Source organism: Pseudorasbora parva, chromosome 4 (assembly GCF_024679245.1).
Source record: "Pseudorasbora parva isolate DD20220531a chromosome 4, ASM2467924v1, whole genome shotgun sequence".
Lineage (NCBI taxonomy): Eukaryota > Metazoa > Chordata > Actinopteri > Cypriniformes > Gobionidae > Pseudorasbora > Pseudorasbora parva.
The window spans coordinates 9,979,937-10,002,616 of NC_090175.1; the positions used below are offsets into that span (position 1 = coordinate 9,979,937).

Sequence of the window (22,680 nt, forward strand, 5' to 3'; positions counted from 1 at the left end):
CACACACACACACACACACACACACACACACACACACACACACACACACACACACACACACACACACACACACACACACACAGAACCAAACTGTGGGAGGGGGGCTACTTCTGCTGACAATCCTCTTGAGTTCTTTATTGAGGGCAACAGCTGGTTGTTCCCTTTGCCCGTATCTCACACCCAGACACACCCTCCAGTGACACACTGATCCCTCTGTTTCTCTTTTCCTCCCTCCACATGGACTCTCAGCCCCACATGAGTGCACAAAGAAAAGTCTATTTCCCTCCAAATTAGATTTGCCAGAGGAAAGAGCTTTGCACTTTTGAAGCTCACCCAGTCTGCAGTAATATTTAGCTTTCATGCTTGCGTGTTTGTAGTTCTGCGACATATCTTAACCTCTCCGTAGAGCGGACGATGACCAGCGTCAGCTTCAGTGTTCGCAATCTAGCAAACTGGATGCTGGAAGGCGCTGAATATCGCTGAATATACCTCTCTGTGAAGCCACACTAGACTCTGGACTAAAGATGGACTTGAGCTCATGTTGCTGGAGGCTGAGGGCTTCGGTAGGTGTACTTTTATATTAAGTTATTTGCGGAAGTTGAAAGAATATTAAACTTTTTATATATATTTCTGCTAACACTTTATTTTACAGTGTCATTGATACGTTACATGTAGTTATATCTATTAATTATGCATAATTACCTGCAACTAACCTTAAATCAAACCCCAATCCTGACCCTAACCTTATAGTAAGTACATGTAATTACTTAATATTATTCAGTACGTAAATGTATAATTACAGTATAACAATGATACCTTAAAATAGTGTAACCTATTTTTTTTACTATTGTAAATACAATTAATCTGTTTTAAAGCTTTAATTTTGTATAATACTTAAATATTTTACTTAAATGTTTTTTTATAAAACGATATTTGAAGAATATTCATGAAGTTTGTAGTTGCTACATCTGTCCAAAATTGATTTTAATTAGTTATTTTTTTAACTATAAATACATACAATTGAAAATGTTTAGAAAATTGTTTTACATACTTCTCTCCCATGTATCTAAATATTCATATATTACCAATATTGTCAGCTCTGTGACAAATTGCTTTGTTCCTTTATTGTAATCCTCTCCGATAAAAGCGTCTGCATAAATGTAGAAACAAATGGAGATTTTCTGATTAAATATTCATGAAGCTCTTTTGCATACATACATACCATGTCTGTTCAAAAAAGCTCCCAAAAGGCCAAAAACATTATAAAAGTAGTTCAAAAGTAGCGCTATGTTCAAAGTCACCTGAACTTTATGCAAATTGTGACCAAAACGCCACTGACATCTTTACGATTTGGTCTTTTCTTCCGCACACACTGTCGGAAACCTCCAGAAGACTTTGAGTGAATACATAATTGACCTTTTTGGCTGATCTGTGATCTAGACATCTCGTTTGCTTCATGTGTGTTGCGTTCATAAATGAAGCATTATGCAGTGTAATGTAAGTAAGTAGCAGATGAATTGATGTGAACTGTATATAATCATGCCCACATTAGCAGTTCCTCTGAGACGTGGCTCATAATCACATGCGTTCATCTGAAGTGGTGATGAAAACCGCAGAGGTTCCTCTAATGGGAGAAACTGTGACGCCGGTTTTGGCAGATTGGCTTGACACGTTGTGTTGTGCGTGGGGAGAGTCTGTTGTGGATTGCAGTGAATGGCAGTTGTCTGAAATAGCTGCAGGTGTGGGCCGCGCGCTGTGAGGAGAGCTGGCCCACTTTTGTTGTTTAATATAGACAGGTGGTGTAGACTGAAATGAGACTACAGCTGTTCCCCAGCCTCTCGACTTAATGCACATCTAATCTCATGTAAAGCGTGTGTGTGTGTGTGTGTGTGATATCAGGACACAAATGTGTATAATGGCATGGGTATTACAAGGAGAGGGTGAACTATGAGGACATTATTACACATGTCCCCATTTTTCAAAATACTTATAAATCATACAGGAGGAGTTTTTTTGAGAAAGTAAAAATGCAGAATGTTTCCTGTGATGGGTAGGTTTAGGGGCTGTGTGTGTGTGCTTTTTTTCTGTGATTATCAGGACTCAAATGTGTATAATGACATGGGTATGACACATGTATTACAGGAGAGGGTGAAATATGAGGACATTTCCCCATGTTCCCACTTTTCAAAATGCTTATAAATCATACAGGAGTTTTTTTTTTAAATGTAAAAATGCAGAATGTTTCCTGTGATGGGTAGATTTAGGGACTGTGTAGGGGGATAGAAAATACGATTTATACAAACCATTGCGCCTATGGAATGTCCCCACATTTCACAAAACCAACCGCGTGTGTGTGTGTGTGTGTGTGCGTGTGTGTGTGTGTGTGTGCACGCTGGAGGCAGTTATAGGCAGTCGCTTACCCTGGCAAACTCCCGTGTTTCCCAGTGGAGGTCTTGCTGTGGGATTGCTGATGCTGGTGGACTCGACGTCTGCTGTCTGCTGTGCTAATCTTGTGGAGAGACGGCCTGTCAGTCAGCGCAGCGCTCAGGCAATTTCCTGCAGAAACTGCTGGCAAATTTCACAAATAATTCCAAAGAAACTGCGAGTTATGCATTGAATTAAATGGGATTTTGTAGTAGAAAGACTGAAATAGTATTTTCTTGTGAAACGTCCTCCAACAGCATTTTCACAGCGAGTGCAGTGAAGGATCGCTTCTGATTGGTGTTTTATAGTGCGCCTGTTTTGTTGTGGAGGTCTCACACACCAGGGTTACATGCATCAAGTATCATAATATGCATTGCACGTCATCATATTTTTCAATGATTCAGTGTCTGTAAATTCCTCCTCATACTGACAGGCTGGGATTCGGAGGAGCGAGCTGGTCTATTTAAACTGGGGACTGACCCGTCTTTCAAGAGCAAGTGTCTTGTGAATCTTTTGGGAGACAATAACTTTATTTGTCGTGCACTTATATGCAACTTTGCGTTCACAAACAGCTGCATTACACATTGCACCAAAGGGAATATTTGAACAACCATAATATGGGTAGACGGGGTAAACTCAGCCTGTTCTGCCGGTGATTTGATTTCGCCCGGCAACTCAGTCTGGAAACCTGTGCATTCATTTCTATTGCTTCGGTTACACTTTTGCAGGAACCAATCACAGACTGGCTTATTCACCTGACCGCTATTGGCGGGTTTAACACAATGACGGATAGAGAAGCGATGGGTCGGTGCCCGTTGATCACGCCTCTTGTGGTCTGATAGGTCTGAGGTCTGTAGGTCGAAGGACTATCCAATTGTGTACAGTTATGTGAAAGTTATGTGAACTATGCCCGTTTATCACACCTCTTGTGCAGTAGAAAATACAAAGCAGACTCCCCAGACCAATGTTCAATCTTAAACTGAGCTTGGTCTGGTGATAGCAAGACAATAATACGGGCACTTAAAAGAGAAATGGTGACTTTCTGAATTAATTAATACTTCTTTTATTCTGGATGGTTAAAGGTTGCCATACGCGATGTCACGTGTTCTTTAGGCCAAACATTTTTTGTCACATACAGCAAACATCTCCTCACTATCCGCGAGCTGCCTGTCCCCTGAACACACTTTTGAAAAAGCGGTCTCTGTAGTCAGCGCAAGCTCCACAAACGGCAACAAAAACAAACTTGGGCTGTCTGGACAACGAAACATAATAAACAGTGCTCCAGCCAATAACCCTCAAGAATGATTTGGGGGTGGAGGTTTGGGGTTGGTGCGCGTGCACATGAAGGAGTGTGTGTAGAAGAGAGAAGCATAAAGAGGGAACTTCAAATTATATGATTTTATACATGGCTGACAGACGACCATGCGCCTTTAAAGTAAGTGTAAGTCCCACTGAGCCTCGAAACGTGCAGCATTATTCAGTGTGTTGACGTAATTTCAGGGCGGGACATATCCCGTATTTAAAAATACCCAAAAGCATTTAGTTTATAAAGAAAGTTTAATTAATTTTCTGCCAGTACAATATCCAGTAATTTTACGGAAATTTCCGTTGACCCTTAAAACACAAACTAATGCAATGTGAAATTCAAAATACAGGCAAAACACCTGTAAAAAAAAGCAATACAGAAAATTCCTTCACATTTATACAGAACATTGAGCCATATCTTTACAGTTTTTTACAGTGCAGTACAAGCTCGTTGAGCTCAGTAAAGCTGCGGTTTCCTCAAACTCTCTTCTCATCATAATCTCCTCGATACCGCTTTAAAATACATAAACTCTTAGAACCATAATTAGTAGAAAATGTTAGTGTTAGAGAAAGAAAAACAATGGAGAAACATCTGGAAATATTATTAATGAATTTACTTTTTTAAAGTATTGAAGTTCAACACTTGTAAAAATTACAATTACTGAAACTGAAGAAGGAAAAAAAGCAAAGCGAGAAGTGTGTGTGTGTGTGTGTGTGTGTGTGTGTGTGTGTGTGTGTGTGTGTGTGTGTGTGTGTGTGTGTGTGTGTGTGTGTGTGTGTGTGTGAGAGAAAAGGAGAAAATTCAGCCATATTTAACCTCTTGATCTTCTGGAAAACCCCACTCTATAAATGTGTGTGTGTGTGCTGGAGAGGAGATCAGTAAGTGAGGTTTGACGTCACGGTCCTGCCTCTTTATAAAACATCTTTGTTTTGTTATGAGTTATGTGTGCACATTGATTTCTAGCCAAAATCGAACCGCTCAGCTGTTTATCCTGTCTGGTTTTGCATCGCATTCCCATCAAACGTCCAGTTAGTGTAAAAATATGAGTGTGTCTGAGTCTGGCCAGCATGACGGCACATTACTGGACAAATTGGCCACTTTGGGACACATCTAAATGGCTCCCTCCGCCCCGTATTCACCACACACACTAAATAAATGCTGCTTTTTGAAGCGGGGTCATTATTCCTGAGGACTGACCATTACCCACACTGCAGCAGTGAGGTTTCAGTGCTCCCCCGCGTCACTTCGCTGATTTATTACCGCCGGCGATATTGACCTTGTGCTTGTATGGGTTCAGATTTGTGCTGGTTACTTGCTTTATCTCGTCTCTAACTGAACTTTTAGGCATGGAAGGTGAGGTAAGTGTGTTATTGCAGTACTTTTTAATGAGTTTGCATGCTTGGTAACCTTAGTCATAGTCATAAATGGCCCTCTTGGTGCTGTTTAGTGACCAGGAGTCGTTTACAGGACAAAATGAGGAAACCTTTGAGTCTGTACATCCTGCTGGTCCTTTAATTAATCTAACCCTGTTGAACTGATGAATAGTGCAAACCTAGAAGTGTGTGTGTGTGTGTGTGTGTGTGTGTGTGAGAGAGAGAGAGGGAGAGAGAGAGAAAACACTTGACTCTGTTTTCCTGTGTTGTGTAGCTTGCTTGAGAGGAATCCAAAACTTGTGTACGTCATTCCAAACCCATAAGACTTTCTTTTTGAAGCATCTTTACAAACTTAAGAAAATTACAATTATGACTTTTTACTTCATAATTTAAACTTGTGACAAAACTATTATGACAGACAAAACTGTGAAAAAAGCCAAAATTATGACAAAAAACACATGACAAAAGTAAAATAGATTTTTGACATACGTCAAAATAATGACGACAATTAAACGTTTTATGGCATAAACTTTTTATGCCTGTAATTGAGGCATAATTATTTCTATTTATCTCATAATTTCTACTAAAGATAAAAACAATTATGACAGTCAAAATTATTACAAAAAACACGACAAAGAAAGATGTTACGTAAGTCAACATGTTGGTGTCATAATGATGACAATTAAAAATTGTATGACAATTATAACTTTTCATGTTTATAATTGAGATAAAGGCGTAATTATTACTTTTTATCTCATAATTGAAACTTTTATGACTGGCCAAAACAGTATTAAAATGTCATAATTATGACAAAAAACACACGACAAAAGTTGAAATCGGTTTAATTTGACTTATGAGATAAAAAGATATTACATAAGTCAAAATTATCTTATAATTTTGACAGTTGAAAACTATATGGCATAATTATATCTTTTTATGCCTGTAATTGAGATAAAAGTCTAAATTAAGACATTGAAATTGAGATTTTTTTCACATTTATGACATAATTTCATAATTTTAAAGATAAAAACGATGACTAAGTTATTAAATACATTTATCTCAGAATTATGACAGTATCTCAGCATTATCCTTTTTTTATGTGGCATAAATGGGCTTCCATTATATCCCATGTCTTCTGATGCTGTATAAAAGCTTTTCTGAGAAACGCATCTTTAAAATGAACACTTTTTTTATCCCCATCTCGAAGATTTCTAGTATTTGTCATGTTTGCCGTCATCGACGCGCCACTTCAGACATGAAGAATGGAACATTTTTGGAGAAGATTTTCAGTGAATAACCTAAAATTGGGTCTGTTCTTCACAAAAGCTGTTGTGTGGCTTTAGAACATTTGAAATATAGTCAATGAGTTATTATAGACAATACACTAAAAAATGAAATGCTGGGTTAAAAACAACTGAGGCTGGGTTGAAAATAGACAAACCCAGCAATTGGGATGTTTTAAGCAAACATTTAACCTGTTTATCAAATTAAACTGCTGGGTTAAAACAAACCATTCACTGGGTCAAAACAACCCAATTGCTAGGTTTGTCCATTTTCAACCCAACTTGAGTTGTTTTTAACCCAGCATTTTTTTTAGAGTGTCCTTTTTGGAGTGTCACCCCGGTGGTCATTGTAAACTCATATGTAAACTCAAACATCTGCTTTCTTTTTTGGAGTAAATGATGACAGAATATATATTGTAGGTGAATTCTCCCTTTAACCGGATGCATTTGCTCAGCTCATTTGCAGAACCGGAGGCACTTAGCCTGTGTGTGATCAGAGGCTCAGATAGCGGCGTGCGTCCGCTCAGCCAATAAGCAGATGTGAAACAGATAGACTGTGGCCGCATCGATCCGGCACTGACTTGAATAATAGCCGGGCTGCTTTTTACCCTGTTCGACTTTCTGCTTTTCTGGGTGTTTGATTGAGTTTACAATCATCCCTTGCTATCTGTCCCGCCCACCGTCTCACGGGGCCGCTGTCCAGAGACGCCCCAGAACGACATGTGTAAACTGGGAGTTTTCCGCTCCGAGATCAGTGAGCTATGATAAGTGCCCGAGGGATCGGCCGTGGGAAGACGACCGGCTGCTTACGCGTCACATAAACCGGCATCTTTGGATGTGGTGAGGGTTTCATCTCAACATGAGGTCTGAAATGCCCCGCCACATCAACTCTCGCTCTATTAAAAGAAAAGCTTCCAAACAGAATTTTAAAGCGATAGTTCACCCAAAAATTGAAATGTGATGTTTATCTGCTCACCCCCAGGGCATCCAACATGTAGGTGTGTTTGTTTCTTCAGCAGAACACAAATGAAGATTTTTAACTCAACCGTTGCTGTGTGCCGGTCATATAATGCATGTGAATGGGTAACAACTCTATGAGAGCAAAACATACAGACAAAAAAATCATGCTTAGACAACGCGCACACAAACCCTGCTGCTCCTGACGACACACTGATGTCTTAAGACACGAACCGATCGGATTCTGTGAGAAACACAACAGTATTAGTTATTTTTTTAAACCTCATATCCAGACGAATCTCATCTAGTGTTCCCATCTGCTATTACTTCCGTCTGATAAGGTCAAGCTGGTGCGTTTAAAAAAATTTTTTTTTATATATATATAAAATATATATATATATATATATATATATTTTATATATATATATATATATATATATATATATATATATATATATATATATATATATATATATATTCCTCATTAGTGCCTGCGCGGATCGGCCGAATGAGGCATCTACATAATATATATATATATATATATATATATATATATATATATATATATATATATATATATATATATATATAATCGCACCAGTTTGACCTTATCAGACGGAAGTAATAGTGGATGGGAACACTACACTGTAAAAAATTATAAGTTATGACAACATATGTTTTTACATTGTTTTAACTCATCAAAATAAGTTAAGAAATGTTAAACTTTTTTTATAAGTTATACAACTCATTTTTTAATGTCAGTTTAACATAATCTAAGTTGAAATAACTTAAACATCCAAGTCGATTGTACTGCAAAAGTTCAAAATTTGCCTTTTTTGTAAAGTGTAGATGAGATTCGTCTGATATGAGGTAAAAAAATAACTAATACTGTTGTGTTTCTCACAGAAACCGATCGGTTCGTGTCTTAAGACATCAGTGTGTCGTCAGGAGCAGCAGGGTTTGTGTGCACGTTGTCTAAGCATGTTCTTTTGTTTGTATGTTTAGCTCTCATAGAGTTGTTACCCATTCACATGCATTATATGACCGGCACACAGCAACGGCTGGAGTTAAAAATCTTCAATTGTGTTCTACTGAAGAAACAAACACACCTACATGTTGGAACGACTGGGGGTAAGTTTATGTGTGCAGTGCCTTTTTAAATGTCCATTTATAGATTTAGTTTTAGAGAATTCATTTGGTTCTCAATCATTTTTGATTTTATGAATGAAACGGCTCATAAACATGAGTGTCATACATTAACTGAAGACTTTTCTCCTTATATAGAACCTTTTAGAGAATAGTGTTCGCAAGAGCCCTTGGGTTCTGATATAGATCCCCATTGAAGCGTTTACTCTGAGAGTGCACAGCTGTGGTTGGGCTTTCAGATTTAGGAATGCGTGAGGATGATCCAACAAATGACTTATCAATTAATAAGATGGGCTTCTTCTGATATGTGTAGTGGCTTGACATGTTGTGCTTTAAATACATACCATTTTACATCCCTTTAATGAAGGTTATAAGATTTGACTTATTATTACTGAGTTTATTTATTAGTTGTTAAGGCATTCAACTGACAAATCTACTGGAAAATGTTGGCACAGCAGTTTGTGAACTTTTGGATGCCACAGACCCACAGAAATGATGAAGGGCCCAAATCCAAAAATATAAGGGCAGCTAATGTGTACACTACTGTTCAGAAGTTTGGGTCAGCAATACATTTTTTTTTAATGTTTCATGGTTTCCACACAAATATGAAGAAGCACATCGGTGAACACAATAATATTTCTTGAGCATCAAATCATATGAGACTTGTCACGGGATTTCTGAAGGATCCTGTGACACTGAAGACTGGAGGAAAGATGCTGAACATAAGATCACAGGAATAAATTACATTTGACAATATATTCAAATAAGAACTGTAATTTTAAATTGTAATTATATTTTACAATATTGTTTTAATGCTATTTTGATCAAATAAATGCTGTCTTTTTTCTGCAAGAGACTTTAAAGGTCCTGTTCTTTGCGTGTTTTCGAAGCTTTGATTATGTTTAAAGTGTGCAATATAACATGAGTTCATGTTTCGCGTGTAAAAAAACACAGTATTTTTCACACAATTGACTTATCTGTACAGCGCTGTTTCCTCTGTCCTAAAAACGGCCTGATGATTTCCTTGTTCTCTGAAGTCCCTCCTTCAGAAACACGTAACGAGTTCTGATTGGGCCGGCGCTTCCCGTGTTGTGATTGGACAGCAGCTTAGCGCACTTTGCCCGGAAAGGTCCCGCCTCTTACCATAACAGGGAGATGCAAGCGCTTAATGCGCGCTCTTCTCCTCATGGGAGAGTAACGAGACCACGCCCCCTATTTTGCGTGTTCTTGTGGGCGGAGGGTTAGTCAACAAACGGTTCTAGTGACGTCATCACAGCAGGAAGTGCAGCGGTGTAGTCCAAACCGGCCGTTCGCTGCAGGCTTTGAAAGGGAACTTCTGTTAAATAAAATATCTCGCTTGGCATTGAACTTTGAGCTTTATAATTTTACAGGTATTATTTATGCTCTAACAGCAACATTACACACTAACTAAAGTTTGAAAGATGGGATCGCGAAGAACGGGACCTTTAAAAAACATTTATAAATCTTACTGATCTTGGAATGGTATAGTTGATATATTCGGATGCTGAAAATTATGAAATCATTCAAAGGCGCAATTACAAATATATTATATATATATATATTTTTTTTATTCTAAACATTTTCATGCACAATACTCTGTGTGCTTAAGATGTGTTTACCCCCATTGTGTTAACTTTATATTTATTTAACGTTATAATTTAGTATAACGTTATAATACCATGCTATTATTATTATTATTATTTTTTTTTTGGGGAGGGGGTCTCTTACCAACGTATATTTTACATTTTAGGCTTATTGCTATAGAAAATCAATAAAAGGTTTTCAGGAAGAATGTTTTCGGCTTATTAAAAAAATATAGCATGCATTTGCTTCAAACAATGATATAAAGCTATTCAAAACATCATTCAATGTAAATTGTGATCATAGTCATTAATAATTGCAAATACAATTTCAAGGGAATAATCAACATTTATGATTTTACCCTAATTTGTAATATAGAATTTATTTATTTATTTAAAATTATTTTAATTTATTTATTATTTTTTAATTATATGAATATTTTTAATTAATTAATTAATTAATTAATTTTGATTTATTTATTTTATTATTATTTTATATATTTATTTTACAATTATTTTATTTATTTATTTATTATTTTTTAATTATTATTTAATTTAATTTTTAAATTTAATTTGTTATTATTATTTTACAATTATTTATTTTGTTATTTTTATTTATTATTATTATTATTATATTTATTTTTTATTTTTTATTATTATTTATTTATTTCATTTTTTATTTCATTTATTTATTTATTATGATTATATTTGTATTTATTTATTTTACAATTGTGTATTTTATTTTTATTTGTTATTATTATTTATTTATTTATTTATTTTAACTTTTTTATTTTATTTTTTTATTTATCATTCAAGGCCATATTTCTACACAGTAAAGTATTTGCACCCCAGTTTAAAACCCCCTGGTTTAGCACATCACTGGCTGGTCTCGTTCTCCTCTGAACTCCAGCCATCATCAGCATGACGTGTCTCATTTTTTTTATTCCCGTCTGCCACTGAATAAGTGAATGAGTGCGGCAGGTTTACTGTGGGTTCATTTATCATCCTGTTGCATTCACCCTCTGTTCTTTTTCCTCTCTGCAGGGAGCAAGAGATCCCGGGTTCCTCGCTGGAGTGAGTTTCCCATCTGACTTGCCTGTCTACAATGGGACACTCATCAAACTCAGCGTCTACGCTGTGAATGACGGCCACCAGCAGACGGTGAGTGAAGAGGCTGCTCTCCACATCAATCTGAGCTACAGACTCCAGCTATGGCTCTTCACATCTCGGGTCCTTTCAGCTGTTGTTTTGCAGATCTCAGTCTCTGGTCCGTGTGTATTTGTCGTGGCCCTGTCATTGCGGATTTAGTTCATGGGCGGCACTAATGGGGGCTTCTGGGACCTGAATGTTGTTTGCTAAACACTGAATGTTTTTTTGTTTTTTCTTGTAATCATCAGCTTGGTGATTTCTGTCACAAAATCATTCAGAGCTGCAGCTTTAGTCTATAAATCAGACGTTGTCTTGCAAGCCACATGTTTGATTATTTTGCATAGAGTCTGGAACATTGACGTTTTATTCTGCCACAAATTGACAGCTCATTTCATTTCTGTCACAGCAGTCTATTCTGCAGACTGCACCAAAGAAATTAGATATTATTTCACAGACAAAATCTGAAAACAAAGCAGGATATACACTACTACGGATGTGCTGAAGGCATTTGCCAACTTTAAGACATGAGTTTGGGCTCTTTTCAAAGATCTTTCATTGAGACATGATGATCCTCATAAAACTCTCCAGAAACTTATTTTATGCCTCATCAGTTGTTTAACAACGTACTGAGTTAAAAAGTCAAGTCAAATCATTGTTACTTTATACAGTGCTTTTATACAACACAGAAGATTTTAAATTTGAGTATATCTGACATATGGGCCATTCTACAGAATTGGTGCAAACTGTTGTCCCACAACCAAAAAACACATTTAGTTTTCAAACCTTAGATGTTAACTCAGATCCTTATATTATCTATTAAATCCCATTAATATTTAAAATATCTGTAAGCTTAAAGGGATAGTCCACCCAAAAATTTAAAAAATTTGATGTTTATCTGCTTACCAACATGTAGGTGTGTTTGTTTCTTCAGTAGAACACAAATAAAGATTTTTAACTCACATTTTTTACCTCTAATACAACGCTATATCCAACAGGTCAATCAACAGGTCAGATTAATAATACATGATCTGGCGTTGTGTACGTATAAAGACATCACTTCCGGTATACACGATCTGGCGTAGTTTACACCAACGCCAGAATTGAATCTCACACACGATGCCAGAGCTAAAAAATAAATAAAACTACATAGTCTTCAATATACATTGATTAAAAGCTACTGTATTATTACTTTATTCGAGAGCAGTGAGTGATTTTCTCTTTGTCTTTTGTTGTTTTATTAAAGGGGGGGTGAAATGCTGTTTCATGCATACTGAGCTTTTTACACTGTTAAAGACTTGGATTCCCATCCTAAACATAGACAAAGATTCAAAAGCTAATGTTGGACGTTTGATGGAGTATTTCTGTGTCAAAAATACTCCTTCCGGTTTCTCACAAGTTTCGGAGAGTTTTTTTCGAGTATGGGTCTACTTGACGTTAAAAGATGGGAAGGTCCTTGTATGGGCCGTACGGGCTCTTCTCCCGGTAGGGTGCGCGCGCGACTAGAGCGAGAGAGGAAATGCACGCTGTAAACAGTAAACTGCTCTCAGCTGCAGATCCAGTCGTCCGTGAACACTAATGTCGGTTATAGTCCGCGCCGCGCTCCACTTCATTCCTCCACTTTGACATTAAGCGACTTCAACGCTTCAGCACAGCATTCCGGGAAGGCAGCGCTGCATTTGAACCGATTTGAACACAGAAATGCTTCAGTCGCATCGCAAAGTGGATCTCCACACTCCAAGAAGTGTGTTTTTGACGGAGCGGTCCCAGCGATAAAGGTTCGGTCCTGCTTTGGAAGCACCTGGTAAGTAAAACTGCTTCAAATGTCTGTGCTGTGCTTATCGTCGCGTATGTAAACATCAGTAAACGACACGATCGCGTGCTTCGTCATTCAAATGCACTAACGGACTTCATTGCTGTTCTATGTAACTTATAACGTTACACTAGTCTGACGTGCAAAACCGTTTTGCTTCCTACTAAGGTTTGGTCGCATACAATAGTCCATAAACCGAATCATGTCATGTTGACAGGCCTCTAAATACAGTACTTACCACAGAGACGGACGTCCTGCTGTTGCTGTTTCTATTTCAGCCTCCGAATTAGATTCTGGATCATATCTATTAGCTGAGATCGATAGCATGGGTTTCTCCACGCTTGAGGACGTCACCGCTTTGCGCATATGTCATTCTTTAGCTCCGCCCACACGATACGCCTCCAGCCGCTCGGTTTTTTCCGGAAAGACTCGGTACAGCCCATATTTCTTTTACAAATATAATAAAACTAAAGACTTTTCGGAGATATGAAGGATGCAATACTACTCTATAGGTACTCAAAATTGACATGAGATTGACTGAAACTGAGTGTTTCACCCCCCTTTAACATAATTTTAGAGGTGAACTGTCCCTTTATGGACAAGTGTTCACAATCACTGCGCTGCTGTCACTTTAAGACCTGCTCGCATCTCATCATACACACACACACACACACACACACACACACACGATTTTACTTTCACTTTAGACATAACCGACTGTGTTTATATATGTTAACCTTGTGTGTATTTGACAGTATTAGTGAAGTAAGACGACTTAGTCCAGTAAACACGAGTGTTTGACAGGTGCGTGCGCTCAGCGCATGTAAAACACAAATGAAATGTTTAACTGCCTAGTTTTTAAAACGCGGCTAAACACCCCCAACTTAGTGCATATGATTGAATATTTGCTTATATCAGCGCGTAGACTCACAGGCTCACTCAAACAGAGCCGGAATAAACTGAGAGAAATGTTTCAAAACGGAGAGGAAAATTTGTTAAATGCAACCCCCCCGCAATTCACAAGCGCGTATTGAACCGTGAGTGCCGTAGCGAACGGTTCAATATTATATTGAGTATTGTGACATCTCTAATATATATATATATATATATATATATATAACATATGATATAAAATATGATATACTGTATATTGTTAGCTTTTGTGATAAATGTAATGCCATTAATCACACAGAGTTTATCACGGCAGGCCTTCATCTTCACTGAACAAAGCACCTGGGCAGTACTGTTTGTGTACAGTATGTCATGTTTATTTGCCCCCTGAGAGACTCACGACCCTCATTACATTTATTTTCCCACTGCAGACACAGGGCTGGTGTGGCCTAGTGGTTAAAGATCAAGGCTATTAACCGAGAGGTTGTGGCTTTAAATCCTGAAGAGGAATGTTGAGCTGTCATCATTGTGCCCTTGAGCAAGACTCTTCCACCCTAGATTCCTCCAGCCTGTTTGATTCATTTCTGGGAATCAGTTCAAAATGTTCGTTTGAGTGAATCAGTTCTAATCCTCTTCATACCGCCAAGCTCCAGGAAGCAGGACATTAGCCGAAGATGCTTAATGAGAGCGAGAAGGAGTTTTTGAAATTCTGAGCAGATCCTTCGGGTTTCATTTGAGCATCATTTCCTCACTTGCCTGTAGCTTTACACTTTAGTATTCCTGTTCGAGTCCTACATCACCTGCATGAATAAGAGAGCAGGACGAGCAATGGGCAGACGGAAACACTTCCTGATTGCTCTCTCTGGATTTGATCTTGCCGGAGGGCAAGAAGTCGGAACGGACAGGTGGACTGCATGGCATCTCGCATATAAAGATAAAAATAATACCACGGTTATTTTTGTTATGCTCTACCATACGAATATGAATTGCAAGCTTAGGCACTTCAACTTGAATTATTGTATAACTTGATTATTTATATAAAGGCAAGAAAATTAACAAGATATTTAGTCATATCATGGTCAATAGTGAGACACTGATCAGGATTTTTCATGGACAATTCCGATTGCGGATATTTTTGCAAACAAATGGATTTATTGCCATTTTTTTCTTCTAGCAAATTGTTTCTTTGCTCTATAACAGGGCAAACTGGCCTTACACAAAAAATATCTGTAGCCATTTGAAATCCGTGGCAGTCACTGCATTTAAACGCTCTGAACAGCTCTGAAGTGCTAAATACACCCCCCAACACACACATACACTATATTGTACACTAAATACGCTAAAAGTTTTGTGACGCCTGCCTTTACTTGCACATGAACTTTAATGCCATCCCATTCTTAATCCGTAGGGTTTAATATGGAGTCGGCCCACCCTTTGCTGCTGTAACAGCTTCAACTCTTCTGGGAAGGGTTTCCACAAGGTTTAGGAGTGTGTTTATGGGGATTTTCACCATTCCTCTAGAAGCGCATTTGTGAGGTCAGACACTGATGTTGGACGAGAGGGCCTGGCTCTCAGTCTCCGCTCTAATTCATCCCAAAGGTGATCTATCGGGTTGAGCTCAGGACTCTGTGCAGGCCAGTCAAGTTCCTCCACACCAAACTCACTCATCCATGTCTTTATGGACCGACGCTTTGTGCACTGGTGCGCAGTCATGTTGGATCAGAAACGGGCCATACCTAAACTGTTCCCACAAAGTTGGGTGTATGAAATTGTCTAAAATGTTCCAGAGAACACGTCTCACTGCTCTAGAGTCCAGTGGCGGCTGCTTTACTCCACTGCATCCCACGCTTTGCATTGCACTTGGTGATGTAAGGCTTGGATGAGCTGCTCAGCCATGGAAACCCATTTATTGACGCTCTCTACACACTGATCTTGAGCTCTTCTGAAGGCCACATGAAGTTTGGAGGTCTGTAGCTATTGACTCTGCAGAAAGTTGCTGACTTCTTGACACTGTGACCCTCAGCATGCGCTGACCCCGCTCTGTGGTTTTGTGTGGCCTACTGTAAGGTTGCTGTTGTTCGCAATTGCTTCCACTTTGTCCACAAGAGTACAAAACACACACACACACACACACACACACACACACACACACACACACACACACACACACACACACACACACACACACACACACACACACACACACACACACACACACACACACACACACAATTATGCACACACAAATGAAATGGTGTGGCTGTAACAATATGGTGAAATTTTGCTAAAACTCTTAAATATGATGAAATCAGATCAGACCCAGATTTATTAAACTGTGATAAAACACCTGTTCATTTTTGTTACATTTTGATATTAAGTGTTGCAATTTTCTCCTCTGTGTTCAAGTTTGACTCTAGTAAAATAAATGCAAAAATTGACACTTTAAATCAACATTTCAAAAAATAAATAAATAAATAATAATAATAATAATAAAAACAAAAATCGTCTAATTTTGACAAAAAGTAGTCCTTGGGAATGTTTATGTGTAAATAAAAAAACCCCCATAAAAATAAGTATTTATGTCTAAAAACGACTAGAGAATTTATAACTAAAAACTTATATTTATATTATATATATATATATATATATATATATATATATATATATATATATATATATATATATATATATATATATATATATAAATAAAATTCTATATACTAAAAACTATATTTTAAAACTTAAAAATAACAGAAGTATTCAGGCATCTAGTGGTTATACCATGACATTACATATGTTGTAGTTTTTTTCTACTTTCAAAAGTTGGATTTTAAATGCCTTGTCTCTATTTTAACATGGAATAGTGCTTTAATAAAAAAATAATTATATAATTAAATATATTTAAAAAATAATAATTTTTAATGGTGAAATTAACTTACAAAGATGTTATAAATATTGCACAGCATCATAAAATCCCTTCAAAATTCTAAAAAAATAATCAAAATATATTATATTGGTTTTTTTAGAACAAAAATAGTTACATTTCAATAAAGGTAATTATAATTTCAAAATGAAACTCTTTGTGAGTAGGGCCCTTTTGGAACAACTTCAATTTAGTGTTTCCTTGATTACCTCTGTACGGAGGCAAGAGGAAAAGAAAATGCCATCAAGAAAGATGCATCATATCAACCCCTATCCTCAAATCAATATTTATTGTTCTTCTAATATTTCAACCAGTAAGCAACACCTATGACAACATCCAGTCAAACTTACATCAGCACTATGTATTTAATTAATGGGTAGCAGTTTATTATAAAGCGATGTAGTTACATGATACATTTACTTACTACAGTAATAAAAATAACTTATGCATAACTACAAGTAATCATCCCTGATTGAAACTCTAAAGTAAGTACATGTAGTTAATTAACATTACTCTGTACTTACTCAAATAAGTACTATATATATAACTACATCACCTTAAAAAAAGTGTTAACATTTCCTTTCCTCTCATTAAAATTTCGGCATCTGCTAGTTTTTTCCAGCCTTAGACCAACCAATGCATATTTCATGTTTTGCATCAAATATGAAGCTTAATATTTTGTCTAGTGTACGATGAATGACCCATAGGACTATTCTCAAGAAACTCCAGAAATAGGCTTTGTTTATTCACTGTGTAAAAAAGCAAACTGGTGAACCTGCAGCGGGGTTTTTGGAGTATATGGGCTCTGCTACTCTGCGGTCTGAGTTTACTCAAGAGACTGCTGTCTATATATAGTGGCTTATCTGGAGATCAAAAGATTCCAGTCGGACATGTTTGCTTTTGCTTCATAATGGAGATGGATCAGATGGATAGTGATGCCGATCTCCATGTTTTTGAACTCACAGCTTTCGCTTACCAATGCAGAACATGCCTCTTTATCACTGCATGAGGAAATTATGTACAATTATGTAATTTTTAATCTATTTCATTTTTTAATATTCCAGTGGCTTTTTTGTTTTAAAGGTGTCATGAACTGGCTTTTTTTTTATACTGTTGTCTGAGGTCAACTAATGGCATTCGTGTGGCTTTTACATTAAAATACATCATATCTAATAAGTAATAGGCTATTTTCTACACCGGTTTTGAGGCTGTCTTGATGGGCGTGACGCACTGGAGACTTCGAAGTAAAGTCCACGGCTAGGATTGGATAATATTTGCATATTTAATGAGCTTCTGTTCCCCTTCTCAGTTCAGTTTACATGAGGGAGGGGTTGTTTTGAAAGCAGCAACCAGAATGATTCTCTCAACCACAGGGCTCGTAAACGTCTTTAAAAAACAAACACAATCATTTCTCATCCACCCGTGATTGATTGGAATATTATTTTTTTATTACTTTGCTCGTCTGATCGGTGGTTATAAGCGCGAACCCACCCTTCAAATATCAAGTGACGAGAGTAAACAGTACACAGTAACAGTATCAGTTTGCCGATACTGAATATGATTATTCATTTCTTACACATCAAGAAATGAATATTATTTCACTAATTAAGTTTCACCGGTCTGCCGACGTACTTACGTTTTGGTAGCCCGTCTGGAAAACACACAGCCCCGGGATGTTGGGCTTTGCGAGCCCGGGCCCATAACGTTAAATTACATGTCCGAGTCTGATCCTGAATCACAATTAACCAACAAATAAAGTATTCTCCAGCCTATGGCAGCATGCTAAGGTATGTTCTTTTAGACACATACATATAATCAATACGATCAATACGATTTTATCACATATAAAAAGACGTTTTACTCACATAAGTGTGCGGCAACATTCCTGTCGGATCCAATATAGAAGCACAGCATTGTGTTTTAATCTCAATATGTCTGCAAATCCAGTGTTGACCTGTGTCTTGTTTACAAACGATTATCTTGCTATCTTCTGTGTGTTCATTGCTCATTAATGCGATCCGTTTAGCTCCACGAGTCAGTGGGCGGGGCAACAGAAGCCGGCGTACATATTTATCTGTTGAGGCGGTGTTTCCCCGTTCTATTACATCATTGATCAATATTTATATTTGAGCGCTCTCTTTTTCTGGGCCTCTACAGGATATTCTTATATCACAATGAACTTATATATATGATTTCTCAATTCATCACCCCTTTAATAATGCTGTTTACTGTGCACCCTGGAGTACCAGGCGGGTCAAAACCAGTTTTGCTTCAGGACTCACATTGGGTTTCAGAATGCTAAATTGTTACAAATTGGCTTCAGAATAGTTTAATGTGTCAAATTAAATAAAACTATACGTGAAAATCAAACATGGAAAGATTGTAATATGACAATGAACTGCCTAAGCGCATGCAACATTATTAAAATGACATTAAAATCAATTTGATCAATTTTAGTCTTTAAATTGATTAAAAATCGTGTTGTAGTTTAGCTTGTAAATCCTCTTTTACTTTTTTTTAATAATTTAGCATTATTTTTATCCCTGTTGTCCATGACCCTGTCAGAACTGACCAGCGATCCACCAGTTTAGTGCATTATTGACACGATTCAATCAGAGACATTGTGGAAAACATAATGAGGCAAATAAAATGAACTTGATGAAACTGCATATTGCACATTGTGTGTGGGGGGGGGGGGGGGGGGGGAGAGAGAGAGAGAGAGAGAGAGAGAGAGAGAGAGAGAGAGAGAGAGAGAGAGAGAGAGAGAGAAATGAGCAAAGGCATTCAGCCAATGCAGATAAGACTTCTCATATCTTATAGCACTTTATGTACCTGATTTAAGAAGCACTTTGAGAGGCAAACTAATAGCTGAGCTACAAGTTGCCTGTCAGAAGAAAGTAATTATCTACTGTCCGCTGGACTGCTGAACATGTCATCGCTGTCGCAGCGCCGCCGCACTGGCTAATCAAGCGCTGCTTTATTTCCATTCACACTCAGAAGGAGCGCACCACCAGATAATGAAAGAATATTTTTATCACTTAGTCTTCATAAACCCGCCTCTTAATTTGATTGTCTTGATGCACGGTGCTCATGGGAGCAGAGAAGCTTTCGCAAGAAGACACGTTGAAAAGTATAAAAACTAGTTATAAAAGCTATTAAATGTTCATACAGCAATTTATCCACAGTGAGAAATGGTTATGGTCTAAAAGTACGCTTTCGCTGTGTGCAAATAGTGAGTAAGCTGAAGATTTACCAGATATGAAACTGGATATTTTGCAGTATGCATCTATGTATGTATTTATTTATGCATTTATGTGTACAAATCTATATATTTATTTGTTGCATTTATTTATATTAAAGTGCCCCTTTTATTATACGGCTTCAAAAGTCTCATACACTAGATTTACATGCATCTAAAGTAAAAAAAAAACATCATAATAAACATTGCAGCATCACCTCTTTTCTTACATGGTCTGAAACGGTTCAATAAAGGACTTCTCTAAACCCCTCCCTCCAGAGAGCATAATCCGCTCTGATTGGTCAGAAGGCTCAGTCTGTTGTGATTGGTCTACTCTGCTCTGATTGGTCACATGGCCTTTACATTCAGAATGATTAAATGCATGTCTTTATTAATGTTGCCACGATACCAAAATTATGACTTCGATACGATACCAGACTAATATATCGATATATCGATACTAAATTGATACCACAGTAAAAAAAAAAAAGATAAGATGCTTAATATGACAACAGAACTTGTTATTATTCATTGTTATTTTTTACTAAAAATTCATGTGGCCAACATGTTCCTTAGGGTTGGGCATCGTTTTGATTTGAACAATTATTGATCAATTGATCAATTACTATTAAAATTATCTCAATGTATTTTTTACAACGGGGTAATTGTGTTGCAATAGCTTACACACAGCACGAGAAAGCTTGATTTCGAATGGTAAAATGAATTTAAAGAGACGAGTAAAAAGTAATAAAATAAGAACAAATAAACAGATTACAAACAATAGCACAAATAAATGCAATAGAATAGAAGATACAAATTAAATAGACTGCTTTATTTTTTCAGGTAGGTCTAACATTCAGATAAGAAACTGAATAAAAAAAATGCATAGTAATTACATTTAAAACAACATTGGATAATGTTCTTTGTAAAAAATTCAATAGCGTACAGATGAAACTATTAAGTTGATCAGTCAAGAGCAGTTGATCGTTTGTCTTTTTGTAGTTTGAATAACAAATGACTGCGGTCTCTTTAAGACTAACGGACGCATGGTTCCTAAACACTGTTCCTGTTACTCGTTCTTCCTGAACTGTTTGCGACTGTGTTTACGTTAATACTCTTCCAGATGTGCACTGATAATTCTTCGAGTGTATTTGACCAATAATAAGCTGGAAAAAGAAGCAAATGTTTGCACTTGTATCATGTCAGAGGCGGCTTTATCAGGGGCGTTTCTAGGATTTTTATTTTAGGGGGGCTCAGCCCCCAGTGAGGGTAGGTCTGTAGAAAAAATGGTAACACTATTTAGTTTAGGGTCCAAATTGCGCTATTAACTAATAGCTTACAAACATGCATACCCAGAAGATATTGGCTGTTTATCATTACTTATAAAGCAAATATTAATACCTTAATGCATGGCCATACTGTACATGCTATTATCATACCCAATAATGTAGGCAGGTTTATAATAACCAAAATCCCAAATGTTAAATGTTAGGGGGTTCTAACATGGTCCCCCGAGAAAATATTGATTTCTATGATCTACATATGAGCATTTTATGATGTTCTGAAGGCCAAAAAATTTGATAACAATAGCTTGAAAACCATGTCACTGGGCAGTAAATTATTTGTCTTTCTTATGTCCACATCTCTCGTTTTCTCTGTTTTTATCTTGCCCTGTCTCTTCATAACGCTGAGCTTTGACTGTTTTTTTCCGTTTTTGTCAGTGAATAAAGTGTTTACATATTAACATAGATATTTATGTTTCATGAATAATTTTCTTAGACACGTTAATTTACTGTTTATCAAAGTTTTAAGTTTATTAAAATCACAGTATGAACATTCATTAGGCTACTAATCTTATGCCCAATACAGGCTGAAAAAGCTGATGTTTTTTTTTAATTTACTGAATGTTACAAATAGAATAATATTAATTTACAATATATACACATTCATTATTAAACTTACGACTAATCTGATGAAAATGGCTTTGTTAATATTTTCTGTTCGTTAAGGCCTACATTATGAATCACATTGGCATATTTCCAGTTAAAAATGTCTAGAAATTAGACACAACAAGTTTATTCATTTGCCTAAATATTTTTTTCTTTTGATTAAGATTTCTGACTTAAAGCAGAAGCTGTCAAACATGAATGTTTAATTTAGCTGCATTTATCTTACTTGACGTCGAGTTGCTCTGCTAAAATTTGCGCTCAGCCTCAGCAGTTTCTGTGTGACCATAAAGCCTGCCTACTCTGATTTGATTGGTTTTATTAAATATTTTGACATTGACGAGCGGTGACAGACCAATGACGCTCAGATTCACACACACACACACACACACACACACACACACACACACACACACACACACACACACACACACACACACACACACACACACACACACACACACACACACACACACACACACACACACACACACACACACACACCTCTGCTTAAAAAACGGGACGAAGCCGAAGCCTGCCGCCAGTTTCAAATGTTTTAAAGGTTAATCACATATTTTTTAGGGGGGCTGAGGCATAAATTTAGGGGGGCTGAAGCCCCCCTAAAAAGGGCCT

General features: G+C 37.0%; 1 protein-coding gene across 3 annotated transcripts in view; it reads left to right on the forward strand.

Moving 5' to 3' along the window:
- The first annotated feature begins 280 nt into the window (after window positions 1-280).
- The window catches only part of inpp4b (inositol polyphosphate-4-phosphatase type II B), a 246,261-nt gene continuing 223,861 nt past the window's right edge, over window positions 281-22,680 (forward strand). Inside the window, exons 1-2 of one of the 3 annotated variants that reach the window (XM_067440836.1) lie at window positions 281-563; window positions 11,135-11,251. In XM_067440836.1, the coding sequence (XP_067296937.1) occupies window positions 525-563; window positions 11,135-11,251 (156 nt within the window). In that variant the 5' untranslated portion in view covers window positions 281-524. Of the gene's footprint in view, window positions 564-4,966; window positions 5,089-11,134; window positions 11,252-22,680 lie in introns of those variants that run through there. The other 2 variants (XM_067440838.1, XM_067440837.1) reach the window with 2 other exon arrangements.